At 36.9% G+C, this 21,372-nt stretch overlaps 2 protein-coding genes across 2 annotated transcripts; both read right to left on the bottom strand.

Annotated features, from left to right (window-relative positions):
• Positions 1-801: 801 nt before the first annotated feature.
• LOC145800224 (uncharacterized) lies at positions 802-3,450 on the bottom strand. The gene is made up of 7 exons (XM_082889879.1): positions 3,115-3,450; positions 2,890-3,030; positions 1,947-2,378; positions 1,788-1,850; positions 1,539-1,730; positions 1,072-1,323; positions 802-933 (listed from the first exon to the last, which is right to left on the bottom strand). Exons 1-7 carry the CDS (start codon positions 3,448-3,450, stop codon positions 802-804), a joined length of 1,548 nt encoding a protein of 515 aa, XP_082746005.1.
• A 13,639-nt stretch (positions 3,451-17,089) lies between these two features.
• Positions 17,090-18,311, bottom strand: LOC114257115 (uncharacterized). The gene is made up of 2 exons (XM_028196853.2): positions 18,074-18,311; positions 17,090-17,958 (listed from the first exon to the last, which is right to left on the bottom strand). Exons 1-2 carry the CDS (start codon positions 18,309-18,311, stop codon positions 17,090-17,092), a joined length of 1,107 nt encoding a protein of 368 aa, XP_028052654.2.
• Positions 18,312-21,372: the final 3,061 nt, after the last annotated feature.

Genomic DNA, 21,372 nt, shown 5'->3' with positions numbered 1-21,372 from the left:
CTACATTCACCTAAAAAATAAAATATTTATGAAAAAAATTTGAAACAAGTTCACTAAATACAAACAGGTATGAAAATGTGCTGATTTTTTTTTTTGCTTTTCCAGATTTTTTATAAATATTTTATTTTTTAAGTATATATAGATTTAGTGCATTAAAAAAGTTTAAAATAAAAATTAACTAAGACATAATTTATTTATTTTTTTTACTAAAAATAAATAAAAAAAATACACCCAAAAAATTCCATAACTTGATGAGGATTCTCTTAAATTAAAATTTTGAACTTGACCGTTATGTTAGGGCCCATGGGGTTCAGCACATGTTCTATTTTGATAATCTAAATTATTCATTTTGTAGGATTCTTTGTATATATTATCCCTGAAAAAAAATCAAGTCTCATAACATTTTTATATTATTGCGTTTATCTCCAAAAAAAAAATAAATGGCATATTTTTAAAAATGTATTTGTCGTTATTTTTTTGAAAAAAAAAAACACTATAAAATAAAACTACTATAATTATCGGATATTTTTTTTGATCAGCAAAAAACCTTTATTGATGAGAAAATATACATTTTATATGAGATTATATCAATAAAGAAGTAGAAGTGCAAATAGCATCACAACGAATTACCCCAATCCCAACTAGGTTGGCACCAAGGAGCACGCCCAATCATCTGCCAGTACAACCATAAAAAGTTGGTGAGGAACCAACACAACACGAATGAGAAAGAAAAAAAAAACCACACAGCAGCCACAAACACGCCACACCAAACTCAACTGCAATCTGCAAACCAGAGCTGGCCTACAAGAAGTACTTCACTTGTTGCATGTTATACACAATATCATTCACAGAGTAATTGAAAGAGGGGGAAGAAGATCTGATCCATAATGCAATCCTAATCTTGATAGCATCACACAACTTTTCAAAGTCCACCTATGAGCCATTAAAGATACTGTCATTACGCTGCCTCCAAATGGACCAGAGTACTACCAACGGAATAATGTTTCAGGCACCATTTCCTATTTTTTGAGTATTGTACCAGCCCACCAAAGAAAAAGGCTATTCACAGACCCAAGTATTGCCCATTTTACTCGCCACCAATCCAAAGCTCCAAGTAAAATGGCAGAAGAGAAGCACATGATTGACAGTCTCCAAATCATTATTACAGAAGTTACAATTCATTTTTGACCGACTACTAAGAACCCCAAGCCTTTGAAGAAAGTAGAATGTCTTAATCATCGCTTTCCATGATAACCAACCAAAAAACTGAACCCTTGGTGGAGCTACATTCTTCCAAATGAACCCAGCTACTTTGCTAATATCCTTAGAAGATAAAATATTCCAATTATAAGCAGAGGCACAATGAAAAAACCAAATTTATCTGTATTCCATCTAATACTGTCCAACCTACCAAGCCTAAGCACTGGTTCATTGAGTAAAAACAGATTCAACCTCTCTAACTCCTCCATTTCCCACTGAAACAAAACTCTTCTGAAGTTGAACCTCCACCCTTAAATATCAATTCCCCTGCTCCTTACCTCTGCCACAGTCTCAGTTTTGTCCAGAGACACATAATATAATATGGAAAATTCATCTTTTAAGCAAGTATTTCCAACCCAAGTGTCAGTCCAGAACTTTGTTCTCTTGTCATCACCAATATTCATAACTATGTTATGCTTAAAGAAATCCACGAGCTTAGGACACAAGCCAGTGACACCCACTATATCTCTCTAGATCATAGATAGCTTGTTATTTTCAATAGATAAAGGCCACCATCCTCTTCCAACCTCAGGGTATTTACTGCATATCACTTGTTTCCAAAGAGCATTATCTTCAGTGCCAAATCTCCACTACCATTTCAACAAAAGACAGTTATTCCAAAGTCTAACCTTTCCAATTTCTAAACTCCCTTGACTTTTACCTTGAGTGATCTCCCCCTATTTAACCAAGTGAATTTTCCTCCTAAGCTCATCACCTCCCCATAAGAATCTAGATTGATTTTTTTCAAACTCTTTTGCAACCCCTTCTAGCATCTTAAATAAAGATAAGTAATATTCTGGTAAAGAAGATAATATAGACTTAATGAATGTCAGCCTACCTGCAAATGATAAGAATCTCCTCTTCCAATAAGCCAATTTTTGTTTACATTTATCAAGCACTGGTTGCCAAGTCCTTTTTCTCCTTGGATTAGCTCCCAAAGGCAAACCCAAATATTTGAGTGGCAATCTTTGATGCAAACAATTCAATTTAGCAGCAAGTTCTTCACGAAAATCATCATTGATCCCAACCCCACTGACCACACTCTTATGGTAGTTACTCTTTAGCCTTGACAATATTTCAAAACATCTCAAAATCCTTTTGATGGCGACAACATCCTCCTAATTAGCTTCACAAACCAATATTGTGTCATCGACAAATTGCAAGTGGGTTATCTTTATACCATTGGATCCAACAATAGCCCCTTTAATCAACCCCATTTGTAAAGCTCTACCCAACAAGATGTTTAAACCCTCAACCATAATGTTAAAGAGGAATAATGATAATAGGTCACCCTGTCTAAGCCCTTTCTGAGGTTTGAACTCAGTTGTTGGTGATCTATTAACCAAAATAGAGATATGGGCTAAAGATACACATTTTTTCATCCAACGGATCCATTTAGAGCCAAACCAAAAATTTGAAAACATAGAGAAAAGGAACCCTCAATTAATTGAGTAATAGGCTTTCTCAAAATCAAGTTTTAAGACAATACACTTTATCTTGTTCTTCTTCCACCCATCAATAATTTCATTGGCAATCAAGACTGTCCAATATATTTCTTCCCCCAATGAATGTTGATTGAGACTCGCTAATAATCATGGGCATCACTTGCTTGATCCTATTTGATAATACCTTTGCAAGAATTTTATACAGAGAGCCTATGAGACTAATAGGCATATATTCATTAAGGCAAGAAGGATTATCATTTTTAGGAATCAAAGTAACAAAAGAACTATTAACTCCATGAGCCAGTTTAGAATTTTGATGAAACTCCTTCATCAATTGAAACACATTACCCTTAAGTAACTGTCAACACTTTTGGAAAATCAACAGATTAAAGCCATCAAGCCCAGGAGCCTTATTCCCATCGTAGGTTTTGATTGCTGCTACGATTTCTACTTCTGAGAACTCAGTTTCTAAAGCATCCCTAATCGCATCACCCCCAATAGACTTAAAAGAACCAGATAAGGTTGGCCTTCTGAACCATGTTTCAGTGAACTGGTTCCTAAAATGCTGAAAAACTTTAGTCCTTATTTCTTCAGGATCTTCCTTGATAACCCCATTAACATTTAATGAGCACAATGCATTTCTAATATTCTTGGAGGCAACCATAATATGGAAAAACTTTGTGTTTTTATCACCTTTTAATGCCCAATTAGCTCTAGATTTCTGTAACCAAACCCATTCCACCATTTTGGTCAACTTCCAAGCTTCCCCTTTTGCCTCCCTTCTTCTGTCAAGTTTTGTTGCAGTTAATGGTCTTTTTTCAGCTACCAAGTTAAGCAAATGCAGTTCCTACTCCAGAAGCTTGAGTTTAAAATCCACATTTCCAAAAACTTCAATATTCCATTGTTTGAGAGCTAATTTAAGTGCTTTGAGCTTCCTTAAACACTTAAAACCAGCCTAACCCTACACAATGGTTTCAGCCCAAGTACTCTCCACCAAGGATTTGAATTTAGGATGTAAGGACCAAGCATTTAGAAATCTAAATGGCTATGGACCCCAATCTCGATAATCTTTCATAAGTAAAATAGGACAGTGATCTAACAACCTCCTAGGTAAGCCCCAAAGCTTGAAATTGAAATTTTGCACCCATTCTGGACTTAACAAAAACCTATCAATCCTGCTTCACCTTTCCTCTTCTTGGCAGTTACACCAAGTGAATTTTCTCCCCATCATGTGGATGTCACACACTTTCAAATTGTCAATTAAATCATTAAAGTCACGCATGCCCCTATCTCTCCTATAGTAGCCATTCCTTTCAGAAATATGCATAATTTCATTAAAATAACCCCCAAACACCAAGGTTTATCATACAGAGGTTTTAGTCTAGTTAAAATAGTCCACACCTTCCTTCTATTTGTACTACCATTCGGGGCATAGATATTAACAATAACACAATCAAAAACTACAAAAGAGAGTACCTGACAAAATGATGAAATTTTGGAAACAGCAACAATCCAACAATTGACACACACAAAAGGCTCTATAAAATGAATGGATCGAGTGGGCCTTAACATGAAGATCAAGTTCAAATTAAGTCCAATCTATTTTTAAAACCTAAATTATTAATGGATCTAGTGGGCCTTAACATGAAGATTAAGTTCAAATTAAGTCTAATCTATTTTTAAAGGGATTTTTGGTGAAAAGCCCTTTCCATGGGGCCTCTTTTGTCTGAAGCCCATGGATGAAAACAATGGCCCCAAAAGCCCCTCAATTAAAAAAATAAGATGAATTGACTGAAATGCCCATCCATATAAGTGGGGAAATATGAAACAATTGCACCGTTTCTCTCCCCTCCCTCTGTTTCATCGATTGAAAACCCTCTTCTCCTTTGAATATCATCATTCTAAAACCCTAGCAACGATTGAAACCCTTCTCTGAGTCTCATTACTCTCGCTCTCTGGAGCTACTTCGTTACAGTTTCGTCGATTGAAACCCTAGCAACGTTACAGGTTCGTCGCTTGCGCTCGAATCGAACTCGGCATTAGGCTTTACTCTCTCTCTTAAACCCTTCTCTGAGTCTCATTACTCTCGCTTTTTGGAGCTACTTCGCTAAAGTTTCGTCAATTGAAACCCTAGCAACGTTACAAGTTCCTCGCTTGCGCTCGAATCAAACTCGGCATTATGCTTTACTCTCTCTCTTGGACACACATTTTACAGGTGATTTTTTTCTCTTTCTGCTAGTTTTTCGATATTATGAAGTTTGTTTAGGTTTGTTTTCATTTTGGGAGTGCTGTATGAAATTACGTTGGGTGAGTAGAATTTGGGATTTTTGGTTGCACTAAGGTTCATCTGTTCTAAAATTTTTATCACTATCTTAAAATACTATAAATTACTAAATCACGTGAGATTGTTAAGGTTTAAAAATTTTGAAAACTAATTTAGGTATTTCGGAATTACAGAGTAAAATTTTACTTTAACTCTAGCCTTTGCTCATTACGCTTTGATTTCTGTAGTGTTTTGGTCCTACAATTTCAATGCTTTTAAATTCACTTGTTTCATGAATTTTTCAGAGTAAAATTTTACTTCCAACCAGAGTAAAATTTTACTTATAATGAGAGTAAAACTTTACTTATTACAGAGTAAAATTTTACTTTAACTCTAGCCTTTGCTTATTACGCTTTGATTTCTGTAGTGTTTTGGTCCTGCCATTTCAATGCTTTCAAATTCACTTGCTTATAGTGAGAGTAAAATTTTACTTATTACAGAATAAAATTTTACTTTAACTCTAGTCTTTGCTCATTACGCTTTAATTCACTTGCTTCATGAATTTTTCAGAGTAAAATTTTACTTTCAACCAGAGTAAAATTTTACTTATAATGAGAGTAAAATTTTACTTATTACAAAGTAAAGTTTTACTTTAACTCTAGCCTTTGCTCATTACGCTTTGATTTCTGTAGTATTTTGGTCCTGTCATTTCAATGCTTTCAAATTCACTTGCTTATAATGAGAGTAAAATTTTACTTTAATTCTAACCTTTGCTCATTACGCTTTGATTTTTGTAGTGTTTTGGTCCTGCCATTTCAATGCTTTCAAATTCACTTGATTATAATGAAAGTAAAATTTTACTTAAGTCTAGCCTTTGCTCATTATGCTTTGATTTCTGTAGTGTTTTGGTCCTGCAATTTCAATGCTTTCAAATTTAGTTGCTTCATGAATTTTTCAGAGTAAAATTTTACTTCCAATCAGAGTAAAATTTTACTGTCAAACAGAGTAAAATTTTACTGTCTCATTACCATGCTTATGCATTTTGTTTATTGCTTATTTGTTTTGTCACATTGTTGTTTAAAGTAAAATGTTACACTGTTGGTATAGAGAAACTTTTTGGTGTTTTAAAATAGCTGTTACAAGAAGCAAATGTGGTGATGATGATGATGATGATTTTGAAGTTCCACCAACGTTTATACAAAATAAGAAAGTCCCTAAAAAAAGGAGCAAAAGTAGTAAAGAAAGTCCTTCGAAGTTGAATATTGTACATGAAGTATGGGAGAGGGAGAACTATATGAAACAATATAGGTCAAATATTGTTTCATTGATAAACGTAATGCGAGACACAAGGTTCAATAAAAGACACATTACTGTTCTTGAGAGAACACCTTTGGGATGTTGTTTAAATGTTTTTGGAAGAAAGATGATGTGGTGTTAAAGAAGTTCAAGAAAGTTGACGGTAATGTGATGGATGTGATCAAATTTTATGACTTTCATGCAAAGGGATTTAAGCTTAGGGGGAAAACATGTGACATACGGGACAGTGATGCTACTTTGATTTTTGGGATAAAATCGGGAACCAAAAAAGTAGATGTGTCATATGGGAAGAAACAAGAATCACCTTTTGTGCAAAGAAGGTTTCGTAATATGTCAAGAATATTTGTAAAGAGTTTGCGAAAGACATTAGGAGATGCGTTGGAAGGAACAACGAGAGTTGATGTTGAGGATGTTGCACAAATAATGTGTCTATTTATTGTGGCGACTTTGCTATTACCAACAACTGGTCTAACAGTTGGATGGGCCTTTGTTGCCCTTGTAGAAGATTTGGAAATGATGAATTCGTATGCATGGTCAACTGCAATTGCATCCACGTTGACTACTTCAATCCATTCTTCATTAGTAAGTCTTGAAAATGTCACTGGATGCATACTTCTTCTTTTGGTAAGTAAATTGAATTACTTGAAATATTATGCAATCTATCTGTAGAGAATTAACTAATTTTGATTTTTTATTTTATAGTACTGGTTATGCGAGCATACTACCCTCATTCAACCTCAAGGAAAAAATTTGTGTCCAAGGCTCCTTCGATGGGACTTATCAACATTGAGGAAAAAGCTAATGAAGAGGTCATTGCAAACACTAAAGCCCGAAGAGTTATCATCTTTCCAAACTCAGCCTTACTGGTTCACTTTGCTTAAAATTATACTTACATAATAAAATCTTACTCTTGAACAGAGTAAAAGTTTACTTACAGTCAGAGTAAACTTTTACTTTGAAACATAGTAAAATTTTACTTACTCTTGAACAGAGTAAAAGTTTACTTACAATCAAAGTAAACTTTTACTTTGAAACAGAGTAAAATTTTACTTACTCTTGAACAGAATAAAAGTTTAATTACAGTCAGAGTAAAATTTTACTTACTCTTGAACAGAGTAAAAGTTTACTTTAAATCAGAGTAAAATTTTACTTTAAATCAGAGTAAAATTTTACTTACAGTCAGAGTAAAATTTTACTTACTCTTGAACAGAGTAAAAGTTTACTTTAAATCAGAGTAAACTTTTACTTTAAATCAGAGGAAAATTTTATTTACAGTCAGAGTAAAATTTAACTTACTCTTGAACAGAGTAAAAGTTTACTTTAAATCAGAGTAAAAGTTTACTTTAAATCAGAGTAAACTTTTACTTACAGTCAGAGTAAACTTCTATTTACTCTTGAACAGAGTAAATGTTTACTTAAAATTAGAGTAAAAATTTACTTACAATCAGAGTAAACTTTTACTTTGAAACAGAGTAAAATTTTACTCTAGTGGTTAAAGTTTGCTTGATTGCTGGCTTCTTTTTTTTTTATATTTTTCAAATGCAGGTAAATCACAATGAATTGAAGCCCATTTCCAGAGAAGAAATGGAACTCATTTGCAATGATGATGAAGAAGATGCATTGGACATAAAGGAAAATTTGGAGACTGAAGAAGATGCATTGGACATGGAGGAAAATTTGGAGACTAAAGAAGATGCATTGGACATGGAGGAACATTTGGAGACTGAAGAAGATGAAGATCATGTAGCTGAAGCTTTAGGAGATGATCAACCTTTGAAGGACTTCATTGATCTTCAGTTCAGAAAACAGTACAGTTCAGTTGTTCAGAAGATAATAATTTGTGAACATATCTTTACACAATCGTTACTCACAGAGTTTGGGCTACGGTATGCTAGAGCGTGCCTCCCCAGTCGCCAACCCTACACAGTTAACAGATTGAACACACTAAGCTACACAGCTGGGAAAGATAGTAACCTAACCCCTAATGCCTCGGTGTGTTCTATATCTATATCCTTAGTAAGATGCCTTAAACTAGGCCTAAGAATGCCTAGAATGGGATGAAGATGCAAAGATGTACTCAAAAAGCAGTTTCAGAAGTTTCAGAAAAACAGGGTCCCGCTCGAGCGCAGGTTTACCCGCTCGAGCGGACATGCAACAAAGGTACACGCTCGAGCGTCAACTCTCCCGCTCGAGCGTACTGTAAAAGTACTGGATGGGTGAAATCTCCGCTCGACGCCCGCTCGGTCATGAGACACATGCCTCCGCTCGAGCGCCCAATCCTCCGCTCGAGTGGACTGTAAAACAGTGCAGAGAAAATACTGGATGCTCGGATTCCACGCTCGAGCGTCACCAGTCCCCGCTCAAGCGGAAGTGCAAAATCTGGAAAACCCAGATTGCACCTCCAAGCCAAAAACCAAGGTTTAACAACTCAAAACTCGACCTCTTGGGCTGAATTGCCAGAAAACATTTGTAAACACATAGAATGACATGGTTCAAAGCTCAATTTTAAGAAATCAAAGCCCAAGAGTGTCTAATTCAAACTCAATTTCAAATCAATATCAAGAACAATATGAACATGCAAACATGCATGAATTTTAAACAACTTCAAAGTTCACTTTGATGCTCTAAAGGAGCCGATTGATCCAAAAACAAGTTGAAGACATGGACCATTACAAGGTTATGGACATGCATGTACCATTTTACCATGATATCAACTCACAACTCAACAATTCAAACATGCATGCATGAAATGAGCTTCAATTCACCATTAATGAACCAATTCAAGACTTAGCTCTACAATTAGACATGAACCATGCATGAATCAACTTAAAGACAAAATCAAAAGATGAAATTCATACCTAGGTTCCTTGAATGCAAGTCTAGAGGCTCAATTAAGCACTTAAGCTACCAATTCCTCAAGATTCAAGCCAAATCTCTATGTTGAATTCACTACTCTCCCTTCCTCACTCTCTAAGGTCGGCAAGAGCTCAAACAAGGCTGAGGAAATGTTTTGATTCAAGTGTGGTGTAGCTCAAAGGTGTATAGGTAGTGGCCCACTCAAGGGCAAAGTTGTAAATGAGTCAAACTCTACAATTGGTCAATATTTAATCTAATTAATCATACCAAATCAGTTTTTAGATAATTACACCGTAAAATCACATTAATTATGATGATCATAAAACATCAATCAACTCCCGGTTCGGCCGCCGATAAGGCCTTCAATTAGCAGTTTAAACATAAAACGTGAACAGATCAAATAATCAATCAAACAAATAGAATACAAATTAACACGCACACTTAGTCAATTCAATTCTAGTTTTCAGTCAGTCAGTTCAATTCAGTACTTTAATCAGCTCAGTTATCAATCATGATCAGTTCAGTTTAACGGTAATCAGTGTTTTATCGGTAAGCAGTGATGAGGGTTATTATAGTCTCCCCTCCTTATAAAGAGTTTAGTCCTCTAAACTCGAGTTACCTTCATTCTGGAAGAAAACAGGATTCAGTGGAAACAGTTCAGGATATCTTTTAGCCATGTCCTCTTTCCTTTCCCAAGTGGCATACACACCACCACGGTTTCGCCAGTCGATTTTCACCAGTGGGATCGCTTTGTTTCTCAGCTTCTTGATTCGTCTGTTTACAATCTGTATAGGCCGTTCCTCGTAAGTGTAGTCATCACTCAACACTATGCGAGTAGGCTCTATTACATGGAAAGGATCCCGGAGGTAGTCTCTCAACATAGAAATGTGGAAGACGTTATGCATATGCTCCATTTCAGGAGGAAGTGCAACTTGATACGCCACCGGATTGATTTTCTCAATAATCTCATATGGTCCGACGTATCTCGGTGCTAACTTGCCTTTGACTCCAAAACGAGTATGGCCTTTCATCGGTGTCACTTTCACAAATACGTGATCACCCACTTCATACTCTCTGTCTCGTCTTCTGACATCAGCATAACTCTTCTGTCTGCTCTGCGCAGTTTTCAGTCTCTGTTGTATCAGTTTCACTTTCTCAGTTGTTTCATACACAATCTCGGGCCCAAGCAAAGGCCCGTCTCCAACTTCTACCCAGCAAATCGGAGATCTACATTTTCTGCCATATAACGCCTCGAAAGGCGCCATGCCAATACTCGAGTGATAGTTGTTGTTGTAAGCAAATTCAGCCAATGGCAAATGGCTTTCCCAGCTCCCCTGAAAATCAAGGACACACATTCTCAGTAAATCCTCTAGAGTCTGGATGGTCCTTTCTGACTGGCCATCTGTCTGAGGATGATAGGCACTACTCAGTTTCAGTTCAGTACCCAGTGCAGTCTGTAGGCTTTGCCAAAATCTCGATGTAAACTTCTAATCCCTGTCAGAAACAATGGACACAGGCATTCCATGCAGTCTAACAATTTCATCAATATAGAGTATAGCCAATTTGTCCGCATTATAAATTGTCTTAACAGGTAAGAAGTGAGCAGATTTAGTCAGTCTATCAACAATAACCCAAATCGAGTCCATACCTTTACTGGAGCGAGGCAATCCCACAATAAAATCCATAGTGATATGTTTCCATTTCCACTCCGGTATTGGTAAGGGCTGCAATAAGCCTGTGGGTCGTTGATGTTCGGCTTTAACTTGTTGGCAATGAAGACATTTTGATACAAATTCTGTGATTTCTTTCTTCATTCCCGGCCACCAGAAATTCAATTTCAGGTCTTGATACATTTTCGTATTCCCTGGATGGATAGACAGTTTCGAATTGTGCCCCTCTTGCAGAACTCTTCTTTTCAGTTCAGTATCATTCGGTACACACAGTCTTTCATGAAATTTCAGTATATTGTCCTCAAATTTGAATCCCGGTTTAGGTTTAGATTCTCTTTCTTCGATGATCTTCTTCAAGAAGTCATCCAGTTGCTATTTCTCTTTAATCTCTTCAATCAGTGCCGGTTGAGCAGAAATAGTAGCTAAGGTTCCACCTTGTTCTCTCAAAACAATTTCAATTTCAGATTTTTCAAGGTCACGAAGCAGCTCTTTCTGTCCAGTGAGTGAACAGGCTAAGTTTCCAATTGATTTCCGGCTCATTGCATCGGCAACGGTATTGGCTTTTCCCGAATGGTACAATATCTGTAAGTCATAATCTTTAATCAGTTCTAGCCATCTTCGCTGTCTCATGTTTAGTTCTTTCTGTGTGAAGAAATATTTCAAGCTCTTGTGGTCGATATATACTTCACATGTCACCTCGTACAGATAGTGACGCCAGATTTTCAGTGCAAATACTACTGCAGCAAGTTCCAGATCATGGGTCGGGTAGTTCTTTTCATGCGGTCTCAGTTGTCGGGAAGCATAGGCAATTACTCTCCTATTCTACATTAAAACACATCCTAAACCCTTATGAGAAGCATCACTAAACACAATATAACCATCCGTACCTGAAGGTAAGGTCAGAACAGGTGCAGTCACTAGTCGGGTTTTCAACTCCTGGAAAGCAGATTCTCTTTGGTCAGTCCAGTCAAATGATATCCCTTTCTGAGTTAGTTGAGTCAACGGTAAAGCAATTTTGGAGAAATCTTTGACAAATCTTCTGTAATATCCAGCCAAACCCAAAAAACTTCGGACTTCAGTTACGTTGGTTGGTCTAGGCCAGTTCACTACAGCTTCGATATTCTGCGGATCAACAGAAATTCCATCTTTGCTAACAACATACCCCAAAAACATAACATGGTCAAGCCAAAATTCACATTTAGACAGTTTAGCATACAGTTTCTGTTCTCTTAAGGTTTGTAGGGCAAGTCTCAGATGATGTTCATGCTCTTCTATACTTTTGGAGTAAATCAGTATGTCATCAATAAATACAACAATAAAATTGTCAAGGTACGGTTTAAAGATCCTGTTCATGAGGTCCATAAATGCAGCTGGTGCATTGGTAACTCCGAAAGGCATAACTAAGAATTCGTAATGTCCATACCTCGTTCTAAAAGCAGTTTTATCAATGTCATCTGATTTAACTTTCAACTGATGGTATCCGGATCTGAAATCAATCTTCGAAAATACTTTAGCACCCTGTAATTGATCAAACAGGTCATCAATACGCGGTAATGGGTATTTATTCTTTACAGTTACCTTATTCAGTTCACGATAGTCAATGCACAGTCTTAGTGAGCCGTCTTTCTTCTTTACAAACAAAACAGGTGCACCCCATGGTGAGGTACTGGGTCTGATGAACTTTTTGTCTAACAGTTCTTGCAGTTGCTCTTTCAGTTCTTTCAGTTCAGTTGGAGCCATTCGGTAAGGAGCTTTAGAAACTGGCTGTGTTCCGGGAATCACATCAACGATGAATTCAATCTCCCTGTTAATCAAATCTCCTGGAAGATTTTCTGGAAAAACATCTGGGAATTCTCTGACTATAGGAATACAGTTCACATTAGCATTATCATCAGTAGACACAGTCAATACAGAACACAGATATCCCTTACAGCCCTTTCTAATCAATTTAACAGCTTTCACAGATGAAATCAGATATGGGGGAGGTACTACTCCAACCCCATTAAACACAAATTCAGGTAGACCAGGAGGATGGAAAACTACTTGTTTCGTTACACAGTCTATGGTGGCATGATATTTCGTTAACCAGTCCATCCCCAATATTACATCAAAATGGTCAATGTTCAATGGCAGTAAATCAATAAACAGATATGCATCTCCAACAATAATTTCACAAGAAAGATACATGTATGCACAGGTCATAGATCCCCCAACGGGTGAGGATACAGCTAACAGATAGTTCATAGGTTCTAAGGGTCTATTCAATTTACGTGAAAAAGCATGCGACACATAAGAATGCGTAGACCCCGAATCAATCAGTACATAAGCATTCTGAGTACAAATAGAGAGAATACCTGACACAACGGTCTCGGTATTCTGGACATCTCCCGGTACTAGGGCGAACACTCGGCCCTGCCTCATAGGCTTTTTCCCGGTAGCTTTGGGGTTCGGTTTCGGTGTAACAGTTGATGCCGCTACGCTTGGTGTAGCTTTACTACTAGTTTGTGGAGCAGAGGGACAGTCTTTAACCATGTGGCCCACTTTGCCACACCTATAACAGGCTCCTGATATCTTGTAACAAACTTCCTTGTGATTTTTACCACACTCAGAACAGGGCGGTATTGTACGGTTTCCTTGACTAGACGTAGTCGTTGACCCCGTATTCTGTTTCTTGTTCAATGGATTATGCTTGCCTTTCTTGAACTTGAAACCCTGTCTTTTACCCCGCCATTCAGGCGTTGGCGTTTCATTCTTTAGTGCTTCAATGTTCGATTCAGCCATCAAGGCTTGGTCAAGGACATTCACGTAGTTCGGTAACTTCAGTACATTTATTCGGTCAAGAATTGCAACATTAAGGCCGCCTTCAAATTTTCTGGCCTTCTTATACTCAGTATCCACCATATGCGGTGCATATCTAGCAAGCTCGGTGAATCTCGTCTCATATTCAGCCACAGACATTGCTCCTTGTCTCAGCTGTTCAAACTCAGTTACTTTTCTGTCCCTAACACACTGAGGGAAGTACTTTTCAAAGAAGGCTCCTTTGAATTGAGCCCAAGTCAGAACGGTATTTTCATCACGGATGAGCATCCACCACCTTCTAGCTTCTTCTTGCAATGTGAAGGTGGCCAACAGTACCTTATGTGCTTCAGAGCACGGAAAAACCTCAAATAATTTTTCGGTTTCTAGAACCCAAGCTTCAGCTTTTAACAGTTCAAGGCCTCCCTGAAAGGATGACAGTTTCATTTTGCTGAACTTCTGGGTCAGAGCAATTATATCCCCATCATTAGCATTCACATTCACATTTTGTTCCGGTACAACCGGAGGAGGAGGAGGTAGGGGCTGTTGATTCAGTTGTTGGTCCAGTCTTGCAGTTATCAGTTCCATCATTTGTTCCAGTCTGGCCATTCTGGCCTCAGAGGATGAGGTTCCAGTTTCATTTGCAGTGTTTGCATTATCCATTGCACTATAAGCAGTTATAACCGTTTTAAACATAAGCAGTCATTTGTTTAACAGTTTAACACGTTAGCATATATTCAGTCATAACATAACCACACACTTATCATGCTCATGAGATGCCCTAATCACTTTTCTAGGACATCCTATAGCTCATTTGGACACGTGTATGCGGTATAACTCGTGGTAAGTATCGTTCTGATACCACTCTGTCACGACCCAAACCCGGCCCTATGGGTTTAGCACCGTAACCGGCCAGTAATCCGAGATTACCGAAGGCCTGCAGAACAGTAGAACAGTAAAACAGAGTACCGGGCCTGGCGGAAGCCAAAACAGTAAATAAACAATGTCCAATGAGCTGTGACAATCTGTATGCAAAAAGACTTTTCATACATTTGTACGTAGACAGTGCAGAACAGCATGCACAATATTTACAATCATTCAGACTAGGGACTTCATCCCTTACATAACAGTACAGTAACATGCAGTCTATACAATCCATTCGGTTATTACAAAACAGTAAGACAGTACAGAAGGGGGAGTTGTAAAACACCCCTAAGCCTTAACACGACAGGCTCAGAACCTCTCAGTGAGGCACATAGGCTGGCTTGACAAAACTGGAGTTAGCCTCGACGCTCCTAGCTGCGGTCTGGTGCCTGAACACCTACATATATATATGAGCAGTGAGCTAAAGCCCAGTGAATAACATAATGCGTAAAGGGGTTAAGAATGAATGCCCTTATAGTATGAAAACAGTTCAATTAAACAGTATTTCAGTTGTTCAGTCAGTACAGTCATATGTGGTACACCCATTAGCATAACAGTACAGTAAGCAGTAGGTCTTAAAAGACCGAACAGTAATGATGGCCATCAGTCAGTAAACAGTAGTGGTTCCAACAAGGGAACCGACAGAGAATTCTGTCACAGTAACAGTAAACAGTAGGTGCTAAGGATGCCACAATACAGTTCAGAATATAGGACATACATTCATTCAATTAACAGTAGTCTGTTCAGAAAACAGTACAGTTCAGTTGTTCAGAAGATAATCATTTGTGAACATATCTTTACACAATCGTTACTTACAGAGTTTGGGCTACGGTATGCTAGAGCGTGCCTCCCCAGTCGCCAACCCTACACAGTTAACAGATTGAACACACTAAGCTACACAGCTGGGAAAGATAGTAACCTAACCCCTAATGGCTCGGTGTGTTCTACATCTATATCCTCAGTAAGATGCCTTAAACTAGGCCTAAGAATGCCTAGAATGGGATGAGAATGCAAAGATGTACTCAAAAAGCAGTTTCAGAAGTTTCAGAAAAACAGGGTCCCGCTCGAGCGCAGGTTTACCCGCTCGAGCGGACATGCAACAAAGGTACACGCTCGAGCGTCAACTCTCCCGCTCGAGCGTACTGTAAAAGTACTGGATGGGTGAAATTTCCGCTCGACAGGCGCTCGACGCCCGCTCGATCGTGAGACACATGCCTCTGCTCGAGCGCCCAATCCTCCGCTCGAGCAGACTGTAAAACAGTGCAGAGAAAATACTGGATGCTCGGATTCCACGCTCGAGCGTCACCAGTCCCCGCTCGAGCGGAAGTGCAAAATCTGGAAAACCCAGATTGCACCTACAAGCCAAAAACCAAGGTTTAACAACTCAAAACTCGACCTCTTGGGCTGAATTGCCAGAAAACATTTGTAAACACATAAAATGACATGGTTCAAAGCTCAATTTTAAGAAATCAAAGCCCAAGAGTGTCTAATTCAAACTCAATTTCAAATCAATATCAAGAACAATATGAACATGCAAACATGCATGAATTTTAAACAACTTCAAAGTTCACTTTGATGCTCTAAAGGAGCCGATTGATCCAAAAACAAGTTGAAGACATGGACCATTACATGGTTATGGACATGCATATACCATTTTACCATGATATCAACTCACAACTCAACAATTCAAGCATGCATGCATGAAATGAGCTTCAATTCACCATTAATGAACCAATTCAAGACTTAGCTCTACAATTAGACATGAACCATGCATGAATCAACTTAAAGACAAAATCAAAAGATGAAATTCATACCTAGGTTCCTTGAATACAAGTCTAGAGGCTCAATTAAGCACTTAAGCTATCAATTCCTCAAGATTCAAGCCAAATCTCTATGTTGAATTCACTACTCTCCCTTCCTCACTCTCTAAGGTCGGCAAGAGCTCAAACAAGGCTGAGGAAATGTTTTGGTTCAAGTGTGGTGTAGCTCAAAAGTGTATAGGCAGTGGCCCACTCAAGGGCAAAGTTGTAAATGAGTCAAACTCTGCAATTGGTCAATATTTAATCTAATTAATCATACCCAATCAGTTTTCACATAATTACACCTTAAAATCACATTAATTATGATGATCATAAAACATCAATCAACTCCCGGTTCGGCCGCCGATAAGGCCTTCAATTAGCAGTTTAAACGTAAAACGTGAACAGATCAAATAATCAATCAAACAGATAGAATACAAATTAACACACACACTTAGTCAATTCAATTCTAGTTTTCAGTCAATCAGTTCAATTCAGTACTTTAATCAGCTCAGTTATAAGTCATGATCAGTTCAGTTTAACGGTAATCAGTGTTTTATCGGTAAGCAGTGATGAGGGTTATTACATAATGCCTCTTTGCAAGTCTTCCTATTATGACCGTACTTCTCGCATCTACCACACTGTACTCGTCTTATCTTCTCACCCCTAGATGGGATCCTATTTTTCCTTGGCCTACCAGGTGGCTTCTTACAAATTGGAGGAAGGACAACAAGATCATCCATAGCTAAAAGAGGTTTCTCAACAGTGGGTATTGGATAAATCGAACTCAGCATAGCAATCTTTGAACTTGCTAGTGTAATAAAATGGTTCCACATATGCATAAAAATCACCTCCGCTCTTTTGGATAGCGGTCGCTGTGTGAGCACAAAGAAATCCATTCAATTGCCATTGGTAACATGAGCAAGTTTTATTCAAGAGGTCAACGCTAACCGATGGCCGGGATTGAGCCTCAAAAACATGGTCACTTGAATGACTAACCAACCAAGTTCTTCCACTTTTAAGAGCATTTACTAATGTTGAATCCGTCTCCAGACAAAGAAAAGTATTCCATTTCTTAGCTTGTTCTCTCCTTCTCGACATCAAATTCATGATCTTCAACCTAATTGAATCAATCATCTTTGTAGTGGGCAAATGGCGAGCTTGACGGATCCATGAATTGAAAGATTTTGCCACATTCGAGTGCATTTCACCGTATTTTTGTCCTTTAAAATATGCATTAGTCCACTTGTCGTAGGGCAAATTGGATAGAAAACCACAAACGATCCATTTTTCCTTATCTTGTAATTCTTTGAAGCACTGATTAAAACATCCCACTGTCAGAGCGTAAGCACATGAAGAAAACAAAAAAACTATTCTACTCTTGAAAGTATTGCTGAAACTTGGACCAGAGAACCTATCCCTCAAATTGGCCTTCAAGTGTTGGAGACAAAAATAGTGGTAAGAAGTAGGTAAAACCTGGGGTAAAGCCTTCAAAAGTCCAGCGTTCCGATCAGATATGAAGGTAATTGGTCTTTCATCCAACAATATATTCGACAAATGCATAAGAAACCATTCCCAACTGTCTGTAGTCTCCGTATCGACAATCGCCATTGCAAGAGGGAAAAAACCTGAAAAATAACATTTTACGATTAGTAAGTACATTAAACGAAAAGGACAAATATAGCAGATTTTTACTCTGAATAAGTAACTTGTTACTTTTGAATAAACTATAGTAATATGTACCTTGATCCCCATCCTTCGCTGTAGCTGTTAACAAGGTGCCCTTATATTTCCCTTTCAAAAAAGTTCCATCGATAAACAATAAAGGACGACAATGCCTAAACCCTTGAATGGAAGCATTAAATGTAACAAAAAACCTCTTGAACCGTCCACTTTGATGGTTATAGTCAAGACGCAAATAGCTACCAAGATTTGTGCTCATCACAATATCCATATACCATCGAATCTCATCATAAGACATAGAAAAATCTCCAAAGTAGTAGTCCTAGCTTTCTCAACTCCCAACTAAGTGTGATTGTACGTAATGGTGAGCCCGTATTGATCTGTAAATTGACGCACAACATCAATTGGACGAGTTTGGGGGTTTCCACGAACTTCATTAACAATCAAACTTGCAACCAAATTTGAACTCATCCTTGAGTTTTTAGAAGTACGAACTGTAGCTCCATAAGTATGCTCATCATGTAGAGTCCTAATATAGAAAAAATTATTAGCACTTTCTAGAGATGCATGTACTCGCCATAAACAAGCTTTCGACTCCCGCATTGAACACATAGCAGTGACCCGACACTTCTCATTCTTCACATACACAAACTCAAATCCTATCTCAATGGCAGATTTACATAATGCAGTTCGGAAATCCTTTGCACCTCCAATAAATCTTTGACCTACATGAGTAATTCCATTCACCCATCCACAAGACAACAAAGTCCTTTTTTCATGTTGACAAAACATAGGGAGTAAATCCATTTCATCATCAGTAATGTTGAATCCAGTAACGTCCCCTGATTTTCCAACTCCATGTTTTTTATTTGAAATGCCCATTTCAGTAATAGTCACATCAACCCGATCAACGCCAAGGGGATAAACAAGCGACAACATATTCTGAAAATCAGAATCATCATCAATCATGCATTACGAATGTCCAGGCAAACAATACGATAATAGTATGTAACCACTATTATCAAACTTCTTCAATTTACAACTTAAGAAATCAGTTAAATCCTTCAACGTGCAGTTTGACACAACCTTGAACACAATGGTACGATCACCATACTTGCATAACAACTTAAGAGGTGGAACCATTTTACAAATCTGCAATCAATTAATAGTAAAATTTTACTGTCACTATCAAAGTAAAAGTTTACTATCACTATCAAAGTAAAATTTTACTGTCACTACAATTTGTGTTTAGTTTGAATTGATAAAATTTTACTGTGGTTTAGTGTAACATTGTACTATATTTTATAGTTAATTTTTACTATTTAGTTTGCCAAAGATTAACAACTTATACAGTGTGTCACCAACACAACTTGAAACATGAATTTAAAAGTAAAATTTTACTCTGCATAAAAGTAAAATTTTACTCTGATATAGGAGTAAAATGTTACAAAAGGAATCTAAAAGTAAAATTTTATTATGCATAAAAGTAAAATTTTACTCTGCATGAGAGTAAAATTTTACTCTGAATCTAAGAGTAAAATGTTACGCCCTGAATTTAAAAGTAAAATTTTACTCTGTATAAAAGTAAAATTTTACTCTGTTTGGTGCAACTTTTTTGCTAGTAAAAAATTGATAACTAAGACGCATAAGCTAAAAGAACATATCTCCCCTATCTACTCAATAATCAAAATTTTACTGTCATTCTAACACCAGAGTAAAATTTTTCTCTCATTGTAAACAGAGCAATAGAACCAAAGTAAAATTTTACTCCCATTCTCTGAAACAAAAGACAGAGCAATCGAACCAGAGTAAAATTTTACTTTCATTCTCTGAAACAAAAGACACAGCAATCAAATCAAACGCAACAAAAATAAATCAAAAAAAAAAAAAAACAAACAAACAAAGAAAAACAAAAAAAATTAATTAACAAATCAACATATCTAATTGAGAAGAAAAACCTCTACAACTCGATCAACAATCACAAATCTCAATGAAACTCTCGTTTAATTGAGAGTGTTGATCATCAGCCACCAAGTGAGAGATGTTCGGCTGCGAGATCGTCTATTGTTGAACAAGTGAGAGATGTTCGGCTGCGAGATCTTCAGATTTGGAGGTCTTCATCGATTTTGTGAAGTATGATCAATTTGGAGATCGTCTTCATCGTCTTTATCGGCTGCAAGATCTTTAGCTCATATTTCAAAATTTTCAAACGTATGATACTATATATATAAGGGCAATATTGTGATAAAAAAAATTAGAAATTATAAAATGTCCTTATTGAGGTAGGCATTTTCTACTCAGGGACTTTTTAAAAGAAAATTGATTGAATTATCCTTTACCTTAATAAAAAGGCCCAAAAGGAGGTTTCACCAAAAATCTCATTTTTAAAACCTAAATTATTAAACAAGTAATTGAAGTAAGTTATTCGTCAAGTTTGGCAACTGTTGCCGTTGACAATTTATGGTTCCTGTGCCAGAGTTAGGCTATATTTGTTTCATGAATTTAGATTAAATTTTTTTTTTAAAAAAAAAGTCTAAAATATAAATAAAATATAATTATATTTCATTTAAATTTTACTTATATTTTTTTTCTTTTCTTTCTAAATTCATAACCAAATTCATGAGTCAAATACAATTTTAAATTTTAAATCTAAATTTATAAATTCAATTTAAAATCAATAGCATACACCAAAACAATGATCCAAGGCAAAATCAATTTTAAAATCCAAGAAGCATGCATGGCCGTCAAACTAAACGTAGCGATGATGACAAAACATTTTTCAAGATTCCAATGGGCGACTATCTCTATGCTTTACCAACGCATCTTGCCTTCCTAGATTGAAACCTTTTGGCTAAAAATGCTAGGGCTGTGATTCCATGGGACTGTCTAATGTTGAAACCTCTCCTTAAACGACCAATACCATACCAAATCACCAATAACTGAGCATATAGTCCTAATTAACAGCAAATTAGTAAAAATTAATTCATTTTGATCACATTATTTGATTGGAATACACGACTTATTTTAATTTGATTTGTTATGTGCTTTAGTTAGAAGGCAATAATCTTGGTATGCCACTGAGTGATTGATTTAGTGTATAAGTACTTGAATTTTCTCATTTAATCTTTGGATTAAAGTTTCCATAGTTGCCCAGTAGGCTTAAACGTACTCTTTGCGACCAAAGCACATTTTGAGACTTGTGGTGGCCCAAAAAATGTCAGATTATTAGGAGTAATTCAAACAAGTCCTAACAATGAGCTCAACCCCAATAAGGAAGCATATTAAGTAAATATCGCACTCACTTTTGTCATAACCCAACCTCAGTACCTAGAGTCTAGGCGTCATGACAAGACAAAACA

This window comes from Camellia sinensis, chromosome 10, assembly GCF_055761805.1.
Source record: "Camellia sinensis isolate YWXY chromosome 10, ASM5576180v1, whole genome shotgun sequence".
Lineage (NCBI taxonomy): Eukaryota > Viridiplantae > Streptophyta > Magnoliopsida > Ericales > Theaceae > Camellia > Camellia sinensis.
The sequence above is the reverse complement of the archived record's forward strand: the minus strand, read 5'-3'. Positions and strand labels throughout refer to the sequence as shown.